Raw genomic sequence first — 24,773 nt, forward strand, 5'->3', positions numbered from 1 at the left:
CTGACTTTGGGCTTATATTAAGTTATCTAAATGTTAACATCCAAACCAACTTTATACTACAGTTATACTATGCACCCTACTATGCACACAAATACAGAAAATGTACCTTTATCTTCAGCATACACAGGCTGTTACTTTTTTCCATTTTCACAGTTCATCCACTATTAGTGAATGTTAGCCAGGGTGCAGGAATGTCTTACATTTAAAAGCTTTAACTGAGTGGTAGTCCCCTTTGTCCTTTCGCATGTGGATGAAGATTAGAGTAGAACCTGCTAACAAGGGACAATAATAATGTTATCACAGCAGGACTCTTATCATCTCTTTTTATTAGGCTATTCAATCATTCTGGACAACAGGTTAGAGAACATTTTCCCCAGTCAGCTCCAGGGATTTGAGCCGCTAGCGTCCATTTTATTTGAAGCAAATCTAAGTTTTATTTGAGTAAACCCTTTGGTAAACCCTCTTGGCCTCTTCCAGCCTCCAGTCTCTCATTCAACAGCTAGCCTACTGTCGAAGTGCCCTTGAGCAAGGCATTATTACAGTAGAGACAGACTGCTGCAGTGGGCAGCTGCAGGTGGGAACGTGTGTGTATGTGGCTGGAAAAGAGCATCAGTGGGATAATTAAAGGTAAAACTTGGTTACTTTGAAATCTAAATAAAATCTTCACAAGCTAGACAAGTTTGATTTTTTTTCATGCAAGCATGAACTCCTGTACAAATGCTTTTGTTGAGGTAATTTAAAGTTCAGCTGTCATAATAATACTCTTCAGTGGTTTTACCATTGAGGAGTACAGATTGGGTGGGGAAATGATCATGTCGCCCTCCGGTGGTCGTAATAAAATCTCAGTTGAGTTCGCTACAGTGAGTTTGACATTTAAATATCCTCAGGGATCTATTTTCTCTATTTAAAAGCTTTAGCCAACTACGTTAATAATTGGAGGGCTGCTTAAGACGAAATTTGTCTTTCGGAAGATTTTTTTCTTCCTGTAATGAAGGCAACCAGCAGGGGGTGACTTTCCCCTCCCCATCTGGTTGGAAAACTACAAGTCCTATAGTGCTGCAGTCGCAAACGGATGTTCGTGTTGCACAAATTTGGCGCTGATCTATCCGGGTACTTCATTCACTTCTTCCTTTCGCGCCGGTAACTGGAGAGCCGTGCGTCCATGTGCGCAGTGACTGGGAATTGATAGACCACTGAAATATTAAATCCGAGCCATAACAGAGTTTTCGCAATGGATCCCGAGTCTTTGGTCGAGGCCCTGCGGGGCACCATGGACCCCAACTTGCGTGAGGCTGCGGAGAGACAGCTGAACGAGGTAAAGTTGGACTTGTGGTCATGATGGTAGTTGTGGCGCGGTCTCGAATCGGGCCTCGTTTGCTCACAACATCAAGATGGTGTGATCACGCAGACTGGATCTGCGATCGTTAACTTTGACAGATCAAGTGTTAAATTCTCTCTACTCGACTCGTACTCTCTACCTTACACCGAGACGGACACCATAGCTGTACATACATTAACGCGAATCCAATAGCAACTATTTATTTTGATGACAAACTCGTTTGCCAGTAACCAACGCCAACGTTAGCTTTATGTTGTGCCAGCTGCCTCGCTAATGCTAACGCTAACCAGCTAACGCTACTTGCGCTGCTAAACAGCTAATTGTTAGCGCGTTACAAACAGTTGCAGTGCTGGTTCCCTTTGCTAAAACATGGCTCATTTGAGAACTGACATAATATCAGATTGTTATCATTAGCGCCTTACGTAGTGAGTGAAGCTGGGAGATACTGTTGAATGTGGGGTATGTGCTAGTTAGCAAAGTAATTTAGCTAGCGAGGATAACAGTAGGGTACATGATGGCTAGCTAAGTGGCTAACGTTAGCTACTTGTTGGAAAAGCTGCCATAGCCCTGCTACATAGCTGCTGCTCACGTGTCACTGTGACAAGCCCAGCAGTGATGACATTCATTTTTCACGACTGAATAAGGCTGTGTTGGCTAACCTTGGGTGTTGTGTGCTAGCACAACAGTTAATTTCTCATCGGTGTACATGGCGACATATCTCAGGAAATTGTTAAATTTTACGTTGCATTAGCTGAGCTAGCCAGGTAGTTGATGTGGGCTATCTAAGTTAGCATCAATGTCATGATAGTGCCAGCAGTCGGACTCTATTCTGCCTTTCATGCTAGGTTATGCTGTCTCTATTACATTAAATCATCCAGTTAGCTACCTAATTTGCTTAATTTTTGAGTGGTAGCTAGCTAACCACTTTAATAGGGTGTTTACGAATTTTGAGGTTCGCTTGCCAGCTGATACAGACGCAGAACTCAAGTACTGTTGAGAATGAATTGTATAGACTAAAACTTAATGTTGTGGAGTCAGCTTCAGTCTCTGCCACCATCATATCTATGCACTCATGTTTCACTTCAGTGTTACAGGTAATGAGAAAAAAGTGAGATAAAAAAATATTGTATTCTAGTTACCAAGTAGATATGTGTGAGTCTTTGATGGCAATCTGTCATTGAAATGTATTTAGTGGAAACTAACAGTTTGAATGTCCCTCAGGTAGTAAAGATGTCATCAGGTAGTATGTTAGTCAGTCTCTTACGTAAAACATTTTTTCCTTTCATCAGACAAATTTAAATAATTTCCTCAAAGCTGTGAAGCTCATTAGATCTGGCTTCAGGACCTGTAATGGTTGTAGAGATCAAATGTGGCAGGGCAGAGGCCAATATGAAATTGAAGCCCAAAGTGTCTTTGTGTGAGATAAATGGTAATGAACAATCAAATCGTATTACAAGCCATTTTATAATCCAAAGGGAATATGAAGCACCTATCTGTTTTGAGGTGTTTTATTATTTTCTTTACATGGTGGGACACTTGTATGGCAGACAGTTGGGAATGTGTTAACACATGGCTGGTTTGAGTTATTTAAGTTGGGTACAACCTATGTTGGAGTGCATAGTTTGAATCTCAATGTGTTACAAAGGTGCTGGGGTGGTTTTATTCCAATATCACAAATGTCCCGTAACAGATTTGAGAGAGCTTGTCTAATGGCATGTCAGAATAATGGAGCCATAGGCATAAAACTTGAAATCTGCAACATACCTGTTGGTTTGTTGGACCTGACAGAGGAGGAGAAACAGGAGTGGACCAAACTGGTGCCAGCCCATTCAGTCAACATTAGTTTTCAATAACCTTCTATAAACTTGGGTAAAATCGATGCTGACTGGCACAGCTGAAACCCCCCCAAAAAAAGCCAATCAAACTTGAGGGCTAACATCCAGAATTCTTAGTTTTACAGGTAGTAGTAGTTGTGTGGCATATCTTGTCACCTGTGAAATATGCTTTGAAAGGTTCCTTGCTCTGCTTAAAGTCTTATTAAAGTGTTTTGTTTTTTTAATGGAAAAATGGCCAGATGAAAACTAAATTAATAAGGCTTGGTATAAATCTGTAAATGCATCACATATGACCTCAAAAATCAATGTTTTAATATTGGAGCAGAATGGTGGCTGGAAGCACACGTTAAGAATATATAGATATGTAGCTGCTGTGATTGAACCCTGCATACTGGTCTGATGTTTCCAGTGTCTCCATATTGAGTCTAATGCTCCCACACCCAACTGTCTGTTTTGTGTTTGTTTAATTTCAGAAGGTGTGGTGACTCTGTGCTAGTCCTGTGTGGAAATGTTGGGAACACTCAGACAGTAATGAAGATACTACCTCTTTTCCGCAATTTTGAATAAAACACTTTATCACACAAATTCAGGTTTATTCTCACAAGAAAGGGGTTTGCTCCCATATGGATATTTTGAACCGATTTTGTGGCTGATCTCTTGTAATCAGAACTGATGGCGATCTATGCAGGACTGTGGATTAAAAGTTTCTATACTGTGGTGTTAGAAGAACGCGACTGAAGTGTAGGTGTGAAAAACTGAATGGTTTTTAGTAGGCGAGGGTAATTTAGCTGTTGAAAACTGAGTGCAAGCAATTTGTGAAAGAAAATAATGAATAAACTTGGAGTCAATTCTCTTGGCGGTAGAGCACCGCACCTGCTAACTAGCTTTCAGCGTAGTCAGCCCTCATTCTGAAGCACACAGTAACCACTACCCAGAATGCCACGGGTTGTAAACTTGACCTTAGTTACTTAGCAACCACTTCAACACATTCTAGACTTCTGTCATGTGTAGAGAAATTTGACTCATGTTTTTTTTTTTGGAGCCACAAGCTCTTAAGAGCTGCCAATTTTGCGGCCACCAATCTAATGGTGCAAAATGAAAATGAAATTGGCCAATCTGGATCACGACCAATTAAAGGGTGACGGTACCCCCAGTTTCACTCCCTCTCTGCCTACCCCATTAGTTTGAAAAATGCATTGAAATAGCCGTGGAGAGCAGTGGGGGAGCGACTATCGAATCAGTCTGATTATGTAGAGTCTAAAGTAAGACACTACGAAACATCCAATGACCTTCACCTATTTTTGATTTTTTTGGTTTTAACCTGGAAAAAAGGGAATTGTCTATTAGCGCCTACAATATCGTCGGTTCAAGATGTGGAGGTAGTGCCTAGTATTGTTGTCTTCTATCTCAAACAACACCTAGATATCAGTTAATATATCAAAACATGTGTTAGTGTTTCTGACCCCTTTAATGGGACCATTGCTAATGAGTCATTCGGTTTGATAAGCATAATCAGCATTTTTCCTAGGGTTGGGTATCATTAGGATTTTATCGATACTCCTATTGATACTCCATGTAATGGAATGTAGCTCTAAGGTAGTAATCCTGTGTAATGCTTCCACTGTTCGTTCCATTGTTAGTTAGTGCTGCCTTTTGATGCATTTGTGAGTGTAAATAAGTATTTCTTATCGGTTTGAGGGCCATGGCCATCTCCCTACAATGGAAAAATATTAACCAGAATTGGGTTTCATACACGGCTTGTTTTCTCTGGTTGTCAGGTCAGTACAGGACAGAAGATGTTTTATTCCAAACTGAGAGAGCCACTATTTTTGAAAATGTGACTCCAGCTCTTACAAAATGATCGCTGCCATCAGTGTTATCATCATTATTACTACTGTTTGTTCATTAGCTAACTTAAGATATTTGCTTACACAAAAGTAACGTGATGGTGTAATCAGTTGTATTTTTAAGCAATGGCTGCAGCTTCGAGTGTTTATGGATAGAAATGAATAGTTATTAAAAACTGCCACTGAGCAAGAAAGCTCCTTGCTATATCATTTGTTTCCTTCAGTTCCCACTATTGGACTCATTTATGTTGATAAGCCATGTTATCCTGACTGGACGAGTACAAGTTGATATTTTGAGGACTTGCATCAGCAGCAGAATCTTCAATCAAAACCACTGCACTGTTCCAAATTAACACCATTGCTGGTATTGCCCCCTTGCATGCAACATCTTTTCACATAAATTGCATCTAGCTGCGTTTCTGTCCGCTTTAATACAGCTGGCCCACACTTGTGAACGTTTTAACGTCTTCGCCACAACGTCGATCACTGTCCACGCCAGGAGCCTGCTCAATAGCGTCATCACACTATAATGCTACAAAGGAAATGCCTGAGAAGTTATCTGTGAATTAATTAAAATGATTAATGTTGTGATGTTAATTTATTTGAATAGGCCAGTTATTTGTTTATGCTAATTTGCCCAGCGCTTTGAGAGGCACACGTGACTGCTTAACATTCATCTGTTTTTCAACTCTAATTTACAGGGTCACACCCAGGTAAACTTTGTGTCCACCCTACTGCGAATCACCATGTCCGACCAGCTGGATTTGCCTGTCAGGCAAGCAGGTGAGTCCCGATACACTTGATGACACGTAGAAATAGTTTTTCAATTGGTACAAGATGATAGGTTGGATCTGTGCTGAATGAACATTAAACGAACCCTGCAAATGCTGTCAAATGTCAATGTACACGACTGTGCTATTTAATTGGATTTCATAATAAGAATTTGTGAGTTTAATTGTTTCTACAGGTGCATGATGAATGCAATAATGTACTAATTCAGCCACTGGTAACCTAGTCTGCCCACAGCTCGCATTATTTTTAGATGTCTCATGACACCCAGACTATCAGACCCTGCCATTTCTTTGCAAAGAGACTGTGATATCTGTATTCACCTATGCCTTTAAAAAAAATGTCTACCAGACTGAACAACTGTTCTCTTTAGAGATGTGCATTCCACAGATGTTTGAGACGCTGCATGTGAGAGTCAGGTCATCCGTTGTCACTGTGCCAGATTGGTTATGTGCAATTTTCCATCCATTACGTCTTGAGGACACATAAGTGTTGAATTCGGTCAAGTGAGCATTTCTGTAAACGGTGACCCAACACATTTTTCATGTGCAGTGCTATGACGGGGATATCTGGGTTATCATTAACAATCATATTTGAATGATAGAATAGCTTATTGTTATGCTAGTAGTGGTTCCAGTGTTGCTGTTCTGGGCTCAAGAGACTCATGTCGGCAGCCTTTCCCATTAAGATATCAAAATCTACGTTGTTTTAACTAATATTCTTATGACACTTACAAGGCAAGTAGCTCATGTTGCTACTGTTTAGCCTTGTGTGCCTTTTGCAAAATGGTCAGACTGGCTTTGGTTCAAGGCTTGTGTCCCTAGGACAACTGAAACACCCCACTGCCTCCTGCCACCCCCTGGCTTCCCCCTTCATCCTGCATCTGGCTCAAATTTTGTCAGATTGCATTAGATTAGTGATTGGCTAGATATTCTCCATGATAAACGGGTCACTTATGTAATGGTTTTGAGAACTGGAAGATGAATAACTGATGATGCATCTTTTACCTGCACTTCTGTTTTTGTGAGGCTAAAGTGCCTTGCTGAAGTGCAGTGGACATGTTAGGATGGTTAAATATATCTTAGTCAAACCTTGCTCTATGAGAAAGGTGGTCACTCATGAAAAATCAATGTTTGAAATAAAACTTGACTATAGGTGTTGCTAGCAGTGCACCGATAGTGTCTGTAGTATCAGAATCGGTGCTGATCCAGCTCCCGATCCAGCTACTCGTACTCGGATCAGCAAATGAAGCTGTCCCGATACTTTAATGAGCTGTGCTTTGTCGCAGTAAATTACTTTTCCAGCGGGAGTAAAAATGTCTGCAGTGTGGCGATTCTTTGATCTCAGTGAAGCAAAGTGCCAGCTGTGTCAAACTAAAGTGTCTGGCAGTGTTGAGAGTGGAGGAGAGGTGAAGCGGCTGCCTCAAGCCAGCCAGAGACGGTCAGAATAATACCAGAAGTGAGGCGATTCTGCCTTCCAAATAAAAGTGGGGAATTTGTCACATAAAGGGTGACGGTAACCCCAGTTTCAGCCCCTCTTCCGCCTACCCCACTAGTTTGAAAAATGCTATGAAATGGGTGTGGAGAGCAGCGGTGGAGGGGGGCAGGGGGAGGAGCTATCAAATCAGTCCGATTACTTGGAGTCTAACTAGAGAAAGACGCTACAAAAAAACCTCCTTCACCTACTTTGGATTTTTTACCCCGGAAATAAGGGAATTATTGATTTAGCACCTAAACCATCGGCAGTTCAACACATGCACTTTTATGTGGAGGTAATGCCTAGTATTGTCTTCTATCTCAGACAACACCTAGATATCTCAAACACATACACGCTTTAATGTTTCTGACCCCTTTTAAATATATTCACTTGGTACTTTGTACACAGGGTTATCTACCACTCTGTGGTAGATTCAGCCACTCATTTTTTTTTTTTTAAACAGTCACTTTTTTATTTTAGATCGATGTTAAAGGCTAAATATGATACACGGTTTGGCTAGAAAACCAGCTGGTCACGCATCTTGCCTTGCTCATCATGTCGCCACTTCTCACTGAAATATCACTTCTTTTTTTTTTCTTTGGCTCCGATGTTTCTTCCTTCGCTTGCTGCAGCGCACCACCTCTAATCTGTGTCTACTGGCCTCTGACCTCCCACAAAATGTTACCACATTCTGCTTCCAGCTTGACAGTCTTGTATAGCTTCAGGGTAGACGAGCTGAACTGATGTAGTGGGCAGTAAGGCTGCCCTATGTAATGTTTTCCTTTTGTGAAGAGATTTCGTATCAAAATGATTTGTTTTGAATCTACGTTGCTAAAAAGTATGGTGCCTGGGAGTGGTCATGGGAAGAAACAAGAGAAACTTGCACACGTGACGCCAATTACCATTGTCACATAAGTAGAGTTATAATGAACTCTGTAATAGAATTTGTACATTATTGTGAGTAAGAATGAGATACAGTATGCATTAGAGGAAATCTATACTTAATAAAGGCCCAAGTGCACTGGACACGACTCGCACGTGGTTTGACACTTCTATGCTCTGCAGACAGGAGATGTGAAGCGTCGACACCAAGGCACTGGCATTTGCACTTTGCCACTGTGACATAAATCCTATATAATATATAATCTCTATAAAACATTCAAACTAGCCAACTTGATGAGATGCCAAAGGGTACTAATTAATTAAATCCAAAAATGCTCTGTAACACATGACCGCAAATTAGAAATTTATCGAAAAATATGCATCACAGTCATGCTTATTTAGATAATTATTAAGTTGAAAATATAGCCTCTGGGGGGAAAAAACCCATTATTTTACCTTTTTTGCTTTTACACTGTGGCTGTTGAAAACACCTGAACCAGCTGTGCTGGTCCTCTTTTGATGCTCCCAAAATCAAACCAACTTCAGAGCATTACACTTGATGCTCCACAGGACGCCTTGAGTGCGTGTTTGGCAACTGAAAACAGTTGGTGCGTTTTGAAAATTCCAATCGCTCTGATTTAACAATTTAAATGTGAAAATGGGATACAGCGACATGGGTCAAAAACTACATTAGTCATGAGGCAAATTATTGAGTATGCCAAAAGGTATGTTGTAATGGGAGGGAACCCGAAAATGGCATTGTACATAAGGTGGAAGACATTTTGTTTTTTTTATTCTGGCTGGTTTCATACTAGTAGGCAAACCAAACTGTCATTTGTGAAAAAGAACATTCTGCTCATTTTCTATTTTAATATTGTCATGTTCTCTTATTTGATTAGGGATTGTTGCATAATTTTCAGTGCATATTTTGATCAAATGTAGCACTTCTTGTAATTTTTTTATAATGGCCAATACTAGGCGGCATGAATGTTAATTGAGTGGTACTCTTATCGGTAGATCTACTTAAGTACTCAGTACTTGTATTGGTTCTGTAAAATTGGTACTGGTGCACCCCTGGGTGTTGCCAAGCTATGTACTTCTGATTACCCAGCATATTGGATAGGTACAACCGTTCTCTGCTTACAGGGTTGTAGGCTTTTTGTATACAGGAAAAAGGATAAAATTGATTCTATACTTGGACCCATTAGTGATATAATTGTCTTGGCCTACAATACACTATTTTAAATGAACATTAAGCTGTTTAATAATCATCCATGGATGCCCCCCCCTCTCCTGAGTTCCAGCATGATCCCTACATTTGGTCCTGAGCTGCAGTAGCGGGAGCAGTGGCAGTGTGGCCAGCTGAATAGCTGGCATACCTTGGGGTAACGGAGGCTTAGAGACTAACTTGTCATCTCTCCCACAAGTACACAGGATGTTCTTGCTGTGTTGCTACTGGATGGTCCCATGTGGTTCAGTAATGAAGCTCGTAAACTGAAAGTTGACGCACTCAAAGGGATTGTGTGAGGCCACAGTCTGACAGTAGATAATGGTTAAACTAAAGGAATAGCAAAGTGTAATGCCCTTAGTTTTTCAGGAGCACTACTGCTCCCACACTTTAAAATTAATATCTTATTATTCTATTCCTTTAAAATGCTTTCATGCCTTTCGAATTGGTCATATTTTGGTTTAATTCGTCAACCATGCAGCCATTTCATTCAACTGGAAATTTTGCAGGAAGTAATTCCTTTTCCTGTCTTTTGAATCTGATATGTCTGACAGATTTTAGTTAATGGGCTTGGCAATGCGGGGCAGTAGTATAGTTTGGTGGTCATCGGGGCAGGGCAGGGTGGGGGGTTTATGCTCTGTCAGCATTGATAGGCTGGATTATGACTGCCTCGCTAGCGGCATAGACACATGTGTCAGCAGTCTGACGTCTGCCTCTGAGCCCTCGCACTCCTCCCTCGTTCCCTCAGATGCCTCTCCCTGCGAGCCACAGACCTCAGAGAGGGGCCCCCCATTGTGGATATGAACCCAGTTGACACCCTTGTGCTACATTCAGACCTACTGAACTACAGGCAGAAGGACCCATTTCTATTGCTTAGATTTAAGATGGTTGTCGTTTCACACTCCTTTACTTCCAAATCAAAAACTTTTGGGCCTCCAGTTTCAACTTGACAAAACTAGGTTCATGCTCCATACGGAAATAAACGCAACACGGACAAATGATGTAATTGCAGTCAAAACAACTGGGTGCATTGGCCACATTTGGGAGTTGAGCACAAAGTTGAACACCAGACACAATTTGACGTGGATGGTGGATGGTGCCACAGTGACGTGAATGCGCCTCTGTATAGCATTGGCTGAATTAAGAGGAACCGGAACCACTGGCAGATTCTGGTGTTTGTTTGGTGTTTTTCTTTTTTTCTTGCTGGTATGTGGAGAGCTGAATTTCCCTACAGTGCCAGTAAAGTAACAGAGTTTCCCAGTGCATGATTGTCATGAGAAGTGCGCAAAGCATGAATGCCAAGGTATGCGGACGACATGGCTGCCTTCACATGGAGTTTACGTGCATCTAGCCACACAGAAAGCGCGAACCAGGAACCTGCTCAACTGCAATATGTGCTGATAATTTGAAAAAGCAGGTCACGCAACATGCACTTTATTCCCATAATGACCAGCTGCGGTAGTTGCCATTATCAGCAAACTGAATTTGTGTCTGTCAGACACTTAGCAGAAACTCCCTGAACACATCCAAGGTGCTCACATACTGATTATGATTAGAATATCAACTACTACCGCTGTCTACCAGTACTTTCTCCATTTCAGTTTCATTTGTTTGTTGTCAGCATCAGTGAAGAAAGATCCTGCACACTGCTGACTCTGACTGGACCAAAATGAAAGTGAATAAATATAAGTGCTGTATTGCAAGGGCAGTGTGCCGGATCTTTTTTCATATCGATGCTGTCACTTAATTCTGACGCAACTGCACTAAGGTTTGTTTTCCGTCATTCTGTTTATTGTCGTAAACTGTCAACTGACTATTTGCTGTGAAATCCTGCCTCTTCTTGCTTGTGATTAGTCGGCTCACAAAAAAGCAGTCTACATCATTTGCGCTCCTCTACAAATTTATACTTTTTCTCAGCTTTAGAAAGCACCGACTTGTCATCGTTTGTGGAAAAGAACATTCTGCTCTTTTTCTATTTTATCATTTTCTTTTTGCCTAAAAAGACGCGGCTGCTTTCCATCTGCCTTATGACCGCACCCCATTTACTTTAGAGTTTAAAAATGTGCTGGCAGTTTGAATAAAGCAGAATAGTTGGAACGCACCCTTTAGGAGCACTAAAGAACGGGGAGATGTCCTGGAACTGGGGCCCTTAAAGTGGCCACTCATCCTCCCACCATGGCAGCTGCGGCCCCTGCCTCTCTCCGGCTCTTGGTATTTCCTTTCAGCATATCCAAGTGAAGGCCCACCAACTGCTGCAGGGTTCTCCTGCAGTTAGGGCTGATGGTTTCATTCATAAACCTTCTGACTGAACGCTCTTAACTACAACTACTGTGGAGTTTCAAACTCGGGCAGCTCTACAAGTTAAATGGCTCCTGATGCTTTGTCATCTGACCGGTCTAAAGTCCTCTAACCTAAGGAGATTGAATGGGGGGGGGAAAGGCTGGAACAAACTTGAGAACCTTTTGTCCCATTTCAGTTTCAAAGACTTGGTGTGACTGTTCTTTCAAGAGGCATGACTGCTAGGCCTATAGCAATCATTAAAATTGATTTTTCTGTCAGGCATATGTGTCTTTCAGTGGCGTCTTCTTATTGGCTGTCTCCTGTTTTTTCCTCTGTCTAGGTGTGATTTACCTTAAGAACATGATAACCCAGCACTGGAGTGAGGGAGACGGTTCAGGCACGGAGACGCCCGTCAATAACATCCCCGACGAGGACAGGCAGTTCATCCGAGACAATATAGTGGAGGCCATCATCCACTCTCCCGAGCGCATCAGGTAACCACACGCCCCACTAGCTGAGGGGAGGAGAGGCCAGGAGATTAGTCTTCCTCTCCTCCTCCGTCACTCTTTGCTTCACTTAACCTCTCAATCTCTTTCCCCCATCCACTGAAATCTAAAACTGCCCTTTGAACTCCTCAGGGTCCAGCTGACAACATGCATCCACCACATGATCAAGCATGACTATCCTGGCAAGTGGACGACCATTGTGGACAAGATTGGCTTCTATCTGCAGTCAGACAACAGTGCAGGATGGCTGGGCATCTTGCTCTGCCTCTACCAGCTGGTCAAGAACTATGAGTAAGTCAGAGTCCTTGATTTTGAAGCAGAAGGTTTGGTTTTCAGAGTTGCACAAAGAGTGTTAAACTCCTTAAGTGTGTGATACTAGGACTAAACATTGTGTAACTGCGTCTGTGGCTGATGTAATCTGCGTGTGAAACAGGTATAAGAAACCAGATGAGCGCCAACCCCTCGTGGCTGCCATGCACATCTTCATGCCCATGCTGAAAGACCGCTTCATCCAGCTGCTCCCTGATCCCTCCAGTGACTCTGTCCTGGTACAGAAACAGATCTTCAAAATCCTCTACGCCCTGTTCCAGGTAATGACAAGGCACCTCTCACCTTTCTTTGTCTGGGGCTGCTGGAGAGAGGGAACAGGAGTCGTGTGTAGGGATGCACCGATGCCACTTTTTCAATGCCGATTACGAGTATGAAAGTTGAAGTATTGGCCGATACTGAGTTCCGATCCATTACTTTTACTGAACAGTGCAGGCTTACTTCCTTAGTTTGGGGTCAATGGACAAAATTATTGAAATAAAATCCTTGTTTTTCCCACTGTTTGAGAAATACAGGCTTCTATGTGCCACAAATGCATAAAATCAAGACAGTTTGCTTTTATTTCTTACATGTTACTCATGGCTTTCGGTATCAGATTTTAGTCTTGGGTAAAATCTCCGATACCGATATTCCATTTTAGCCTGGTATCAGCACCGATACTGATAACAGTATCGGTGCATCCCTAGTCGTGTGTGTGTGTACTTCTCTTTTTTCTGTCTTTAGGTTTGCTTAGACATTTTTGGGGTCTTTCTTTTGGTTTGGCTTTTATGTTGGACCATCTTTTGGACAGTATTGCAAACCTCCAGTAAGGAAGTTGGAAGAAATCAAAAAACAAAAAAAGAAAACCAAAGTAAGTATGGATTGGGGCACAAATCTGGATTGCAGCACAACAGGGCTAGACCAATACATGATTTATGTGTCCTATACTGATAATAGGAAAATAATGTTTACAATTTATTTATTTTTGAGGTATCATAAGTTATAATCCTTTTTTTATTTATTTATTTTTTTTTACGGCTAATGCCTGACCATTATTCCAAAACATACATATTTGGCATTTTGTTTTTTAGATTTTTCTTTATTCTCAAAGGTCTGTACAGTACATATGCATTTTAAATGCATTTTAAAAATAACCCTGATTCTGAAATCCAATTTTTTGTGCTTGTATCTAAAACTATTTTTTGCCAGTGACATCAACACGTCTACATATCGTCTGGTTAGATTAGAGTGACATTTGGTGTTCGATAACACAGTCTCTTGTTTGTCTCCACAGTACAACCTCCCCCTGGAGCTCATCAACAGACAGAACCTGACAGAGTGGATGGAGATCCTGAAGACTGTAGTGGATAGAGATGTGCCTCCGGTGAGGACACAAAATGCATACACATACTAATATTGTAAATTATCGTTTCCAAAATTGTTCAGATTTCTAGATCTGCACAGTTGAGTTTTCCACAAGCTGATTGCTCCTCTCCTCTTGTCATTGGTCGCTACAGGAGACCATGCAGGTGGATGAAGACGAGCGGCCTGAGCTGCCCTGGTGGAAGTGTAAGAAGTGGGCCCTTCACATCTTGGCCCGGCTGTTTGAGAGGTAAAGATCCAATCAGTGCTCTCCTCACCTTTTTCAAATCGGTCAACCATGCTCTACAAGAACATTTACTATATGAAACACCAACTCTTACTTATCAGGTACGGCAGCCCTGGCAACACAACCAAAGAGTATGCAGAGTTTGCCGAACTTTTCCTCAAGGGATATGCAGTCGCTGCACAACAGGTAAGAACTACAGAAGGCTTGATGTAAAGCAGCAGCTCTCCAGTCAGACTGACCAGATTGCTTAAGCTGTGTCATCTTTGGCGTGAGCCTCACAGATTAAAGGACTTTCTTTGTGCATCTGTCTACTAGGTGCTGCTGAAAGTCTTATATCAGTACAAGGAAAAGCAATACGTGGCCCCCAGAGTACTCCAGCAGACGCTCAACTATATCAACCAGGGCATTGCACATGCTATCACCTGGAAAAACCTCAAACCACACATCCAGGTATGAATGCAAAATTTTTGTGTATCCACTACACCATGCATAATATAGGACAGGACTAACATGTTAAGAGTTAGTTGTACAGTAATAGCATTATATGATATATTCCTTATATGCCATTGTTTTGATGGATGGACTGATCATTAGTTACTGATAGCAGCATTAGGCTGATACCAAGCTAAAGCATTGTTATCGATATTGGTGAAGTCAACAGGTACACGGAAACTGAGTACTGAAGCCGTGCTACTTAGTGAAAAGCAATTGTTAAATTATACTAACAAACCAAGGGGATGATGCCTTTTTTGATTTTAAACCATATGAAAGTTTTTTTTAAACTAACTATTCAGATTACTTATTTTATTAGTCAAAGTGGCCAGTACCTAGTTTTAGAAAGTACTCAAAATTCACTATTCAAGTCATGTCTTCCATTGACTTGGCATTGAGTCGCAGTGCACTGATTCTGACTTTGTTTATTTCAGGGCATCATTCAGGATGTGGTTTTCCCCCTCATGTGTTATACGGACAGCGATGAGGAACTATGGCAGGAGGATCCATATGAGTACATCCGCATGAAGTTTGGTAAGCAGAGAGTCACTGGCTGTGATCCAAAAGGAATGCCATTTGGACAGCAAATGATGATTAACCGCGATAAAACTATGACTGAGCATTGATTTTTGAAGCTTGTGTTCAAATGGGTTCCTGTCTGATCGCTCCTCTCCCATTTTAGATGTGTTTGAGGACTTCATCTCCCCCACCACAGCAGCCCAGACGCTCCTCTTCACCTCCTGCAACAAGAGGAAAGAGGTGGGTTTAAAACCCTTTGCTGTTAACGCCTTGGAAGCTTTTTGATTTGACATTAATGGAAGTTTGATAGTTCGAAAAAGGCCTTCATTGCCCACTGTGATTTAACAGTCTGTGGGCCTGACTTCGACTACACTGCCTTCCTGCCAATGTGAGAGAGTGCTGCAAAAAGAGATTAAATAGTGATATTTCTTTCATTGCTTCATGCATTAGTGATGTCACTTAAAAAGAATGTTCATAGTCTCACGGGTGGAATGATTATTTTGGTGAGAAGTGTTTGCCGTTGCTGTAAATGTTATGCTTCGCTATGTCTTGCAGTTTAGGCAGCGGTTCTCAGTCCATGCCTACTGCCATAGAGCCATTGGAAACAAATGTTAGGTGCCTGGGTGCAGGGGTGAAGCGGTGCATGATTGGAGTGTGTGAACTTACACTGACTTAAAAAACTCCACCTGTTAGCACCAAAGGGCTGTGTTATCTCAGTGTTGCTGTAACTAAGAACAAAATATTTAATTTGTGCGTTGACCTGGTCACTACAGTTAGAACATCACTGAGCTACTTCCTTGTGTCTGTGGAAATACAGCGCCCCAGCCTTAGTTGGTTGGTGCTTGTTTGATTTCTACCATACTGTGTAGTGTAGTGCATTTCCCTTATGCAGGGCTCTTGGGGCTCTGCGCAGCGTAAACAGTGCACACCGTAATTCCCCTAAGCAGTGCGCATTGCAGAAAGCGTTAAACACAAACGCACAAATGAAGGAACACACTCGTCCCAAGCACCTAGTAATACTGTCTCTGCTCCAGCCCCCATGCTTGATGCAAATGAGGCCAAAAACTTGCCTTTACATGCAGTATAATCCAATATGTTTTTCATGTTGTGTTTAGGTACTGCAAAAGACTATGGGCTTCTGCTACCAGATCCTTACTGATCCCGCCTCCGACCCCAGGAAAAAGGACGGTGCCCTCCACATGATAGGCTCTTTGGCTGAAATACTGCTCAAGGTGAGGCACTCTCAACCAATACGGCTGCTTGCACTACTTCTTTGACAATCCCTCTCTTCTACACACTTCAGATTTTTCACTTTTTGCCAGGAAAACCAATTTTAACATTTACTTTTACATTGGAAAATGGTGCATGATTTGATTTTCATGTGAAATAAGAAGGCTCAATAAAGGTCATCCTCCCAAATGGGCAGGAAAGGAAAGAAACGCACAAACACAATTGCTGTTCTAAATATTCTAGTCCTGTAATTATCAGTGGCTACGTTTACATGCATGAACAATTCTGTTGTTAACCTTGTTACTCAAGTACTGAATAACCCAGATAAACTTGATAATGGAAAACCTGCTTAAGATGCCCGGCTTACTCAAATATTAAAGAGGTCACTGTGGCATGTAAACCTCTTCCTCCTTTCAGTTTTGACCTTCCGTGCAAAGTTGCACTGGCATAGGGTTATGGGTGCATTTTGATGTCAACAAAACACAGCAGTGAGCCGGGAACTGGAATATTCTGTTAATTGGTTTATTCATTGCAGCAGGGATACACATTTGCCATGTAAACAGTTTAACCTGAATTAAACCTTACTGGAGTTTGAACTATAACTGGGTTACTCTGTGCATCTACATGTAGCCAGTGAGTGACATAGTCATAGTTTAGGATCCGTTTTCCCATTCCTAAATCTTGAGGGATAAAACTGACTAATAGAAAAGTAGCGCTGGGAAAAAATGGCTGTTGCGATGATTACGCAGCACAGCCTAAGAACAATAGACAGACAACCATGAAGATGACTGAATTATGTGGTCTGTGTAAGAAGTAAAGCTTAAATGAATACAAATTGTGTTCATAAGATGATTATACTAGTTTCTCTGATGCTACTTTCTGTGATTCTACCCAAGCTGTCTGTCCTACATCATCATGATTGTCTCATTTGTTCAGCAAGGTCATGCTAGCTGTCTAACTTCTCTACTTCTAACTTCCTCTGTGCTTCTGTGGTTAGCTGTTGAAGATAAACATGAAAATGTTTTCATAGGCTTTTAGTAATGGGGAAAACTACTGTGCTGTTCAGGTACTGCTAGTCTGGCTATCTTTGAGTTGAAATAAAACGCCCACTCATTTCTTTTTATCTAATTAATATTTTATAGTGGTTAACCAAATATTCAGCCTGGACATAAATGCAGTAAAGTACTGATAGTGTAGTACTGGCATTCATATTTTTTTTATTTTTTATTTTTTTTACAACCTTCAAGGCATTCTTGGCAAAACCTCATTTACCTTTTTTTTTTTTTTTTTTGCCAAGTATGCCTTGAAGAAGGTCGTATGAGACCGAAAGCTTGCCAATTAATGAAATTCTGCATGAATCCAAGTGTGCGAATGTTCAATCTCTTTATCCATTACATGTAAAAAAATAAAAATAAATAAATAATAAAAACTGGCCTGTTAAGCCTGTAAGTGCTGTGTCATGTGGTAACAGATGCCTTGTGTAGCTGACTGTTTTCTTCCTTCCTCTACACAGAAAAAGATTTATAAGGACCAGATGGAGTTCATGCTGCAGAATCACGTCTTCCCCCTGTTCCGCAGTGAACTGGGCTACATGAGAGCCAGAGTAAGTGATAATGTCCTAACAGTCGGACTTATATTATTATTTTTAACTTATGTCACTGTAATGGCACTTAACCTTTATTTAGGCACTTTAATTTGTCCTGCCGCAGTTTCTCAACCCCTCTCTTTTCACATAGGCCTGCTGGGTACTGCACTACTTCTGCGAGGTGAAATTCAAGAGTGACCAGAACCTGCAGACGGCCCTTGAGCTGACCCGCCTCTGTCTCATCAATGACAACGAGATGCCCGTTAAGGTGGAGGCTGCCATCGCCCTGCAGGTCCTCATCAGCAACCAGGAGAAAGGTTAGCAAGTTAAGCCATTCAACAGATTAAAATTTGCATTAGCTTCTTCTATGCATTTGATTATTTTGTTTTTGTTTGAAACTGAAGTGACTGGATCAAAGTGTTTATCAAGAAGAATATAAATTAGCATTGAAATTGATAGCTGTGAATATTTATTTCACCCATAAGAAAGCAAGCAAAACTGGAGTTCACCCACAACAGAGGGAAACTGGCCCAATCCCTTACTAGAAAGCCATGTGAATAATATAGAACAAAATTGCAATGAGGGAAATGACCTAAGCGATTTTCCTTTTAAAACACTGAAGGTTGTCTTATTTGTAAATCAGTAGGTTCCACTGTCTTGCTAACATCACATCTGCATTGTATTCCTTAGCCAAAGAGTACATCACCCCCTTCATCCGGCCAGTGATGCAGGCACTCCTGCACATTGTCAGGGAGACTGAGAATGATGACCTCACCAATGTCATACAGAAGATGATCTGTGAATACAGCGAGGAGGTCACTCCAATTGCAGTGGAGATGACACAGCACTTGGTAAGTGCTCTCAGTATAGTGCCTGACTGATTGAAAGGGCGGCTATGATCAATTTGAGTTGGTTTGATCGGTTGCTGTCACATAGTTAAACAATGTGGAGATGGGAAATGAGTCACACCTCCTGCCTGAAGATGATGTGTATAGATACTCAGAATCCATGTACAAACAAACACTTAACAGTTGGCCCTCTGTGTATTCCCCATGGTAGGCTATGACGTTCAACCAGGTGATCCAGACAGGGCCTGATGAGGAGGGAGGAGATGACAAGGCTGTAACGGCTATGGGCATCCTCAACACCATTGACACGTTGCTGAGCGTGGTGGAGGACCATAAAGAGGTTAGCAGCGCAGCCATTCAGCCTGCTGCCCACACACACACTCTCCAGCTCCTGGCTGATCACTCATCTCGGTGCCACTTCCTCTGCAGAAGCAGCTCTGGCCTGCCATAGTGTTCCTGCCAACACACTTCAGCCACCCACCAACTCCTGGGAACACGCTCTGTTCTCACCATGTTCAAAATGCCTCAGAGGCTGAGGCAGACGCTAGAAATAGTGCTGTGGCACTCTGCCAGCATGTCTGCCGAAACATAGGACTGCTGATGCCTGAAGCCATGCAGCCAGCAAATTTGACCAAGCATTGCTTCACAGGGGCAACCCTTGATTGCACAACACTTACATTCAGTAGTTTTAGTTTGAGCTGTGGCTGATGTACTTCTCTTTTTTTGCTGAAATGAATTGAAATTGTTTATTTGCCAAGTGCAATGGGTATGCAAAGAATTTGACCTGGTTAATTGCTGCAGATGCATTACCAGACAGGTGTACAATACATGATTGACACAAGGCACATTACAAAACGTAAGACAACCACCACCTCTCAAATGAGGAGGTGCTTGTCTTCATTCCTTAGGGTTTGTTTGAACTGGAATTTGCTCATATTCAATAGCCTTGACAACACACCATGAGACGAAACTGCACAGTCACACCAACAGTCAGTATGTTGGTGTGTGTGAGACCCATGTTCCAGTATTGCAGTCTTGATCATGAGAGCTTCATGAGAGCTTTACGTTCTCACTCATAGTAATTATATTGATTTAACCCTGCTTGCCTGTAACTCTTGTACTGTTTCAGATCACCCAGCAGCTGGAGGGCATCTGTCTGCAGGTGATCGGCACCGTCCTGCAGCAACATGTTCTAGGTAAGCCAGTCTGGTTCTTCCTGTCCTACCGCGTTCCACCTGGGTGTTGCTCTAGTTCCACTTGACTGTGTGGAGGAGGACTGTTGATAATAAAAGATTATATTTACCTCCAGTGACACTCCTCTTTCCTGATCCTTCAGAGTTTTATGAGGAGATCCTGTCCCTGGCCCACAGCCTGACCTGCCAGCAGGTGTCCCCACAGATGTGGCAGCTCCTTCCACTGGTGTTCGAAGTCTTCCAGCAGGATGGATTTGACTACTTTACAGGTACATACTTGGCTAAGGACAACTACCCACGTCGTAATGCATTAGTAATTCTACAAATCTCGTATTAGAATGCCAAGTAGGTTTCTTAATGATTGTCACTATATAGCCTCCACGGTTTTGCTGGAAAGCCGGCTGCATAAATGATAAATGGGTTTCTGTTTCAGATATGATGCCTCTCCTTCACAACTACGTCACAGTTGATACAGACACCCTCCTATCTGACACCAAATACCTTGAGATTATCTATAGCATGTGCAAGAAGGTAAAGCAGTGCAGTTTAATGACATGAAATGAGACTCTGTATACATGTTGTTAAATTATTTGTAATGGTCAGTTTACACTAGGAGGTTTACCTTAGCCTTTCACTTCACACAGGTCCTGACAGGGGATCCAGGTGAGGACCCAGAGTGTCATGCAGCTAAGCTACTGGAGGTGATCATTCTGCAATGCAAAGGCCGTGGCATTGATCAGGTCAGTATCTGCCAAAGACGGCTCTTTCAGTGTTGTTGATAATCACATGTACTTGTGGAACTGGTGTAAGCACAGAGATATAACTACAGAAACTTAGTGTTTCCTTAGATATTTTGTTTGTGTAAATGTGGGTGTAATTTTGGTTCAAAGACCCAAGTTCGCTCCTGGAACCATTCCAGGATGAGTTCCAGGAGGTTTTGCAGTTCAAGAATGGTGCTTATTTGGATATTTGTGATAATGATATAGACTATTTTGCTGTATTTTTTAATGAATAAATATATATATATATTTTTTTTAAATGAACCTGCTTTCATTGCAGGTTGTTCCCTTGTTTGTGGCTGCTGCGCTGGAGCGTTTGACACGGGAGGTGAAGACCAGTGAGCTGAGGACTATGTGCCTGCAGGTGGCCATCGCTGCACTTTACTACAGCCCCCCTCTGCTCCTCAACACCTTGGAGAATCTGCGCTTTCCCAACAACACCGAGCCAATCACTAACCACTTCATATCCCAGTGGCTCAAAGATGTTGATTGCTTCCTCGGGTAAGACCAGTTTCAAGGGTGTTTCAAAATCACAAGTCACTAGTATAATTAGTCTTGATTATTTTAATTATACATAAAACACCTTTTTAAAAGCTGAAAATAAATGTATTTGGTTTTTATTTAATGGGACATATCAGTCCTATTATGTACTTTCAGGATGATTTCAGATGTGTGGTATGTTGTACTTTCTGCTAACAAAGCCCCTCCTCCTTGTTTTGTTTTTTTAAACAGCCTCCATGACAGGAAGATGTGCATTCTTGGACTTTGTGCTCTGATTGACCTCGAGCAAAGGCCCCAGGCCGTCAACCAGGTGGCCGGCCAGCTTCTCCCTGCAGCCATCCTGCTCTTCAACGGCCTCAAGAGGGCCTACGCCTGTCGAGCAGAGCATGAGAATGAGGAAGAGGATGATGATGAAAATGGAGAGGAAGAGGATGACAATGGTAGGACATGAGCGTTTTGATTTAATCAATGTGAGATTGGTCAAATCTTAATTTGCAAGGAGAGTTATAGGGTGTATCGAGTGATGTTAAAATGAGGTCTACCCATAATTCTGTCCTCAGCCGAGCTGGGCAGCGACGAGGACGACATCGACGAGGAGGGCCAGGAGTACTTGGAGATGCTGGCGAAGCAGGCAGGAGAGGACGGAGATGATGAAGACTGGGAGGAGGACGACGCTGAGGAGACGGCACTAGAGGGCTACACTACAGCTGTAGATGACGAAGACAACTTAGTGGACGAGTATCAGATCTTCAAAGCCATACTACAGAGTAAGGCGAAAGTCCTTCTAAATCAAAAGCTTGCCCCAGTAAATGAATGTGTAAAATCCACCAAAAAGCTTTGAATTCTTCATAATACACTTTGAGATCAGAACTGAATGATTTGTTTGTCAGTCAAATTATGTAAAATAAATATGACCATGCTGCACAGTCACTGTAACTGTAAGTAGAGAACTGATATCGCTTTGCTCTGATCCAGATATCCAGAGCCGTGACCCAGCATGGTACCAGGCACTCACACAAGCCCTTGACGAGGAGCAGGGCAAACATCTTCATGACATTGGCACACTTGCAGACCAGAGACGGGCAGCACATGGTAAGCCCCAGTCGTGTAGTGAGCAGTGCTGAATCTTGAGGGAATAAATGTTTCACCAGTGTTTGTGGTTCTGTCTTATTTTAAGTACCATTGCTTGTTGTCTGATTGCAGAATCCAAGATGATCGAGAAGCATGGTGGATACAAGTTCACAGTGCCAGTGGTGCCAACTAATTTCAACTTTGGAGGCAGTGCTCCAGGAATGAATTGAGTCATCTGTTCTACTTTTTATTACTCTGTGACTGATTGTAGTGAAGTGAAAAAAAAGCTTGTGTTGTTCCCTTAAGTAGTGGTTCCAGAACTGGTTCTTCTCAGTCATTCTTCAATCTGTCAAATTGGAAATAGCACCAGAAGATGTGGGAAAGCAACCAAATGCAACCAATGGCTGGGGAAAACAAACCAAGAACTTGAGCACGATGCAAGAGAAGAAGCTCTGAACAACGTTGTCTTCTGGAGTCCAATGTGGAGGGGATACCATGATGGCAACTCTTTTTTTCCCACTTTAACAAAATTGGGGGCTTAACAATTTGAAATTGATAATGGGACTAAACATTTCATTATCACCGTTTAGGCCAAATGGCCGTAATAAGATTATACCTCTGGCAGTAGTGATATCTACGTTATTTTCTGCATAAACAAATTCTCATGTTTGTTATGTACATACACGCCAAGGTTATTGATTTTTCAAGTAGCCTTGAAAAACAACCAGAGGCATTTGTAAGGTGTCAACAGCTGTATTCATATGTAGCATATTGGATACTTCATAGCACTATGTGATGCCTGATCTCTGTAAATTAATGACTAGCACTTTCATATTGTTCAGGTCTCCTAGCCTTCTGTATCAGACTGCAAATTTTTTAAATCGATGAAGACTATTTAAACGAAAACAGCTGTAACTTTGTTACTTTGCAAGCGACTTCTCCTGTAATGGCTGGTTGTCACATGTATTTGGTTACGGTGTGGATCAATAGGCAACATAACTCTGCCGACTTGGAAACATTCTTGACTTCTGAAAAAAGAGAATGCTCTTGGTGTTCAGTTTGGGTACAGGACATGTGTTTGTGAGCACTGAAAGTACAATTGGATACTTCATTGAAGCATGTACAATTGGACTTATCGTGAAGGTCTCAAGCTTTTGGTTGGTGTATGGATGAACCATCTATATATACAACAACATATTAAAAAAAGCTAAGGGAATTCATGCCCTTGAGTGTTTCCTTGTACAGGCACGTTGCTTGTCTTGGTTTATGAATTTTATCATTGTTCCGTTAATGGCTGTACGGCTCACTTTGTCTGAGGACTGTCCACCGGAGTACGGTGCTCTCCTATGATTGCAAAATCACAGTCATGGTGTTCACTGTAATGTATATGTGTAAACATCAATTTAAAGTGTTCAATTGTCACCACAAAACCATTTTGTTAGGCAAACAGTTGATGTAAGTAATCAAATGGTACGTGTTGGCAATTAAACGTCAGCCCCAGCCATATTTTTACATTTTAGTGAAAGTGTTAGGCCTAGTCTTCAGGGTATATTTAAAAAAAGCCCTCCCAATTTGGCACCAAACATTTTTCATCTATCAGAATTACACCCTAATGACCAGTTGCTTGTCCAGCTGACTGCAAGAGGACATACTGCTGGACTGTAACCCAGCAGCCTCCTAAAGCCACAGGATCGGGTATTAGCCATCTTCACATGCAAGCATTGCTCTACATGTTACTGAAACTATGTAAAGACTGATACAATTGTAGTCTTCTGCAGAATATGACTCTTTCGGGACAGCCACATGATGTCCAGATATGCCAGGAGATTTCATAAGATGGCAGGTGTTAAAAATGGGAGTATGGTTCGATTGTCAAATGTGTGAAAAAGGCTTGGTAGATGGATCTATACAAGAGGGACTTGAGCTGCCTAATGTCCCGGCATAATCACTATGATATATTAAACATAACCAGATATGCTAATGAGGTCAATACGTTAATTAATGGGTTAATTGGCAAATATTTCTATGTCAACATACATGTCTTCACATAACACATGGGTGGTATATACATATGAACTCAGTATCTTAGAACATTAAGGAATTACAGTAAAAGGCAAATCAGTTTTTCCTCATTAATATGCAAATGTATGCAGTAGGGTGCTCCAAAATCACAACAGCTCATCATAGAAGAGAGAACGTGTAAACTTACGCCATCTGCTGGCTGCGTTCAAAGAAAACAGAATCACCCCATTTCCCTAAAGGGGGTATTTTTAATAGATTATAATTTACTAACAGCTTGAATTTTCATGTATGAGACATTTTTGCGACACCTTTGCAAAGACATAATACTGTTCAGATCAGATACATAAGCAAAAGAACAACAGCTTTGGTACGGCGCTGACAGATTGAAATGGACTGTGTCCGTGACGTCATCGGCGCGACAGGCTTTGTAGTCCGT

General features: G+C 41.8%; 1 protein-coding gene across 1 annotated transcript; it reads left to right on the forward strand.

Moving 5' to 3' along the window:
- The first annotated feature begins 1,143 nt into the window (after positions 1 to 1,143).
- Positions 1,144 to 24,296, forward strand: ipo7 (importin 7). The gene is made up of 25 exons (XM_071912197.2): positions 1,144 to 1,315; positions 5,723 to 5,804; positions 12,017 to 12,170; positions 12,315 to 12,473; positions 12,616 to 12,772; positions 13,783 to 13,872; positions 14,006 to 14,100; positions 14,199 to 14,283; positions 14,413 to 14,547; positions 15,024 to 15,123; positions 15,272 to 15,348; positions 16,224 to 16,340; positions 17,852 to 17,941; positions 18,075 to 18,240; positions 18,614 to 18,774; positions 18,983 to 19,111; positions 19,901 to 19,967; positions 20,108 to 20,233; positions 20,398 to 20,495; positions 20,609 to 20,704; positions 21,024 to 21,244; positions 21,476 to 21,684; positions 21,805 to 22,011; positions 22,220 to 22,336; positions 22,448 to 24,296. Exons 1-25 carry the CDS (start codon positions 1,232 to 1,234, stop codon positions 22,543 to 22,545), a joined length of 3,120 nt encoding a protein of 1,039 aa, XP_071768298.1. The 5' UTR covers positions 1,144 to 1,231; the 3' UTR covers positions 22,546 to 24,296.
- The last annotated feature ends 477 nt before the right edge of the window (positions 24,297 to 24,773 follow it).

This window comes from Centroberyx gerrardi, chromosome 1 (genome assembly GCF_048128805.1).
Source record: "Centroberyx gerrardi isolate f3 chromosome 1, fCenGer3.hap1.cur.20231027, whole genome shotgun sequence".
Classification (NCBI taxonomy): domain Eukaryota; kingdom Metazoa; phylum Chordata; class Actinopteri; order Beryciformes; family Berycidae; genus Centroberyx; species Centroberyx gerrardi.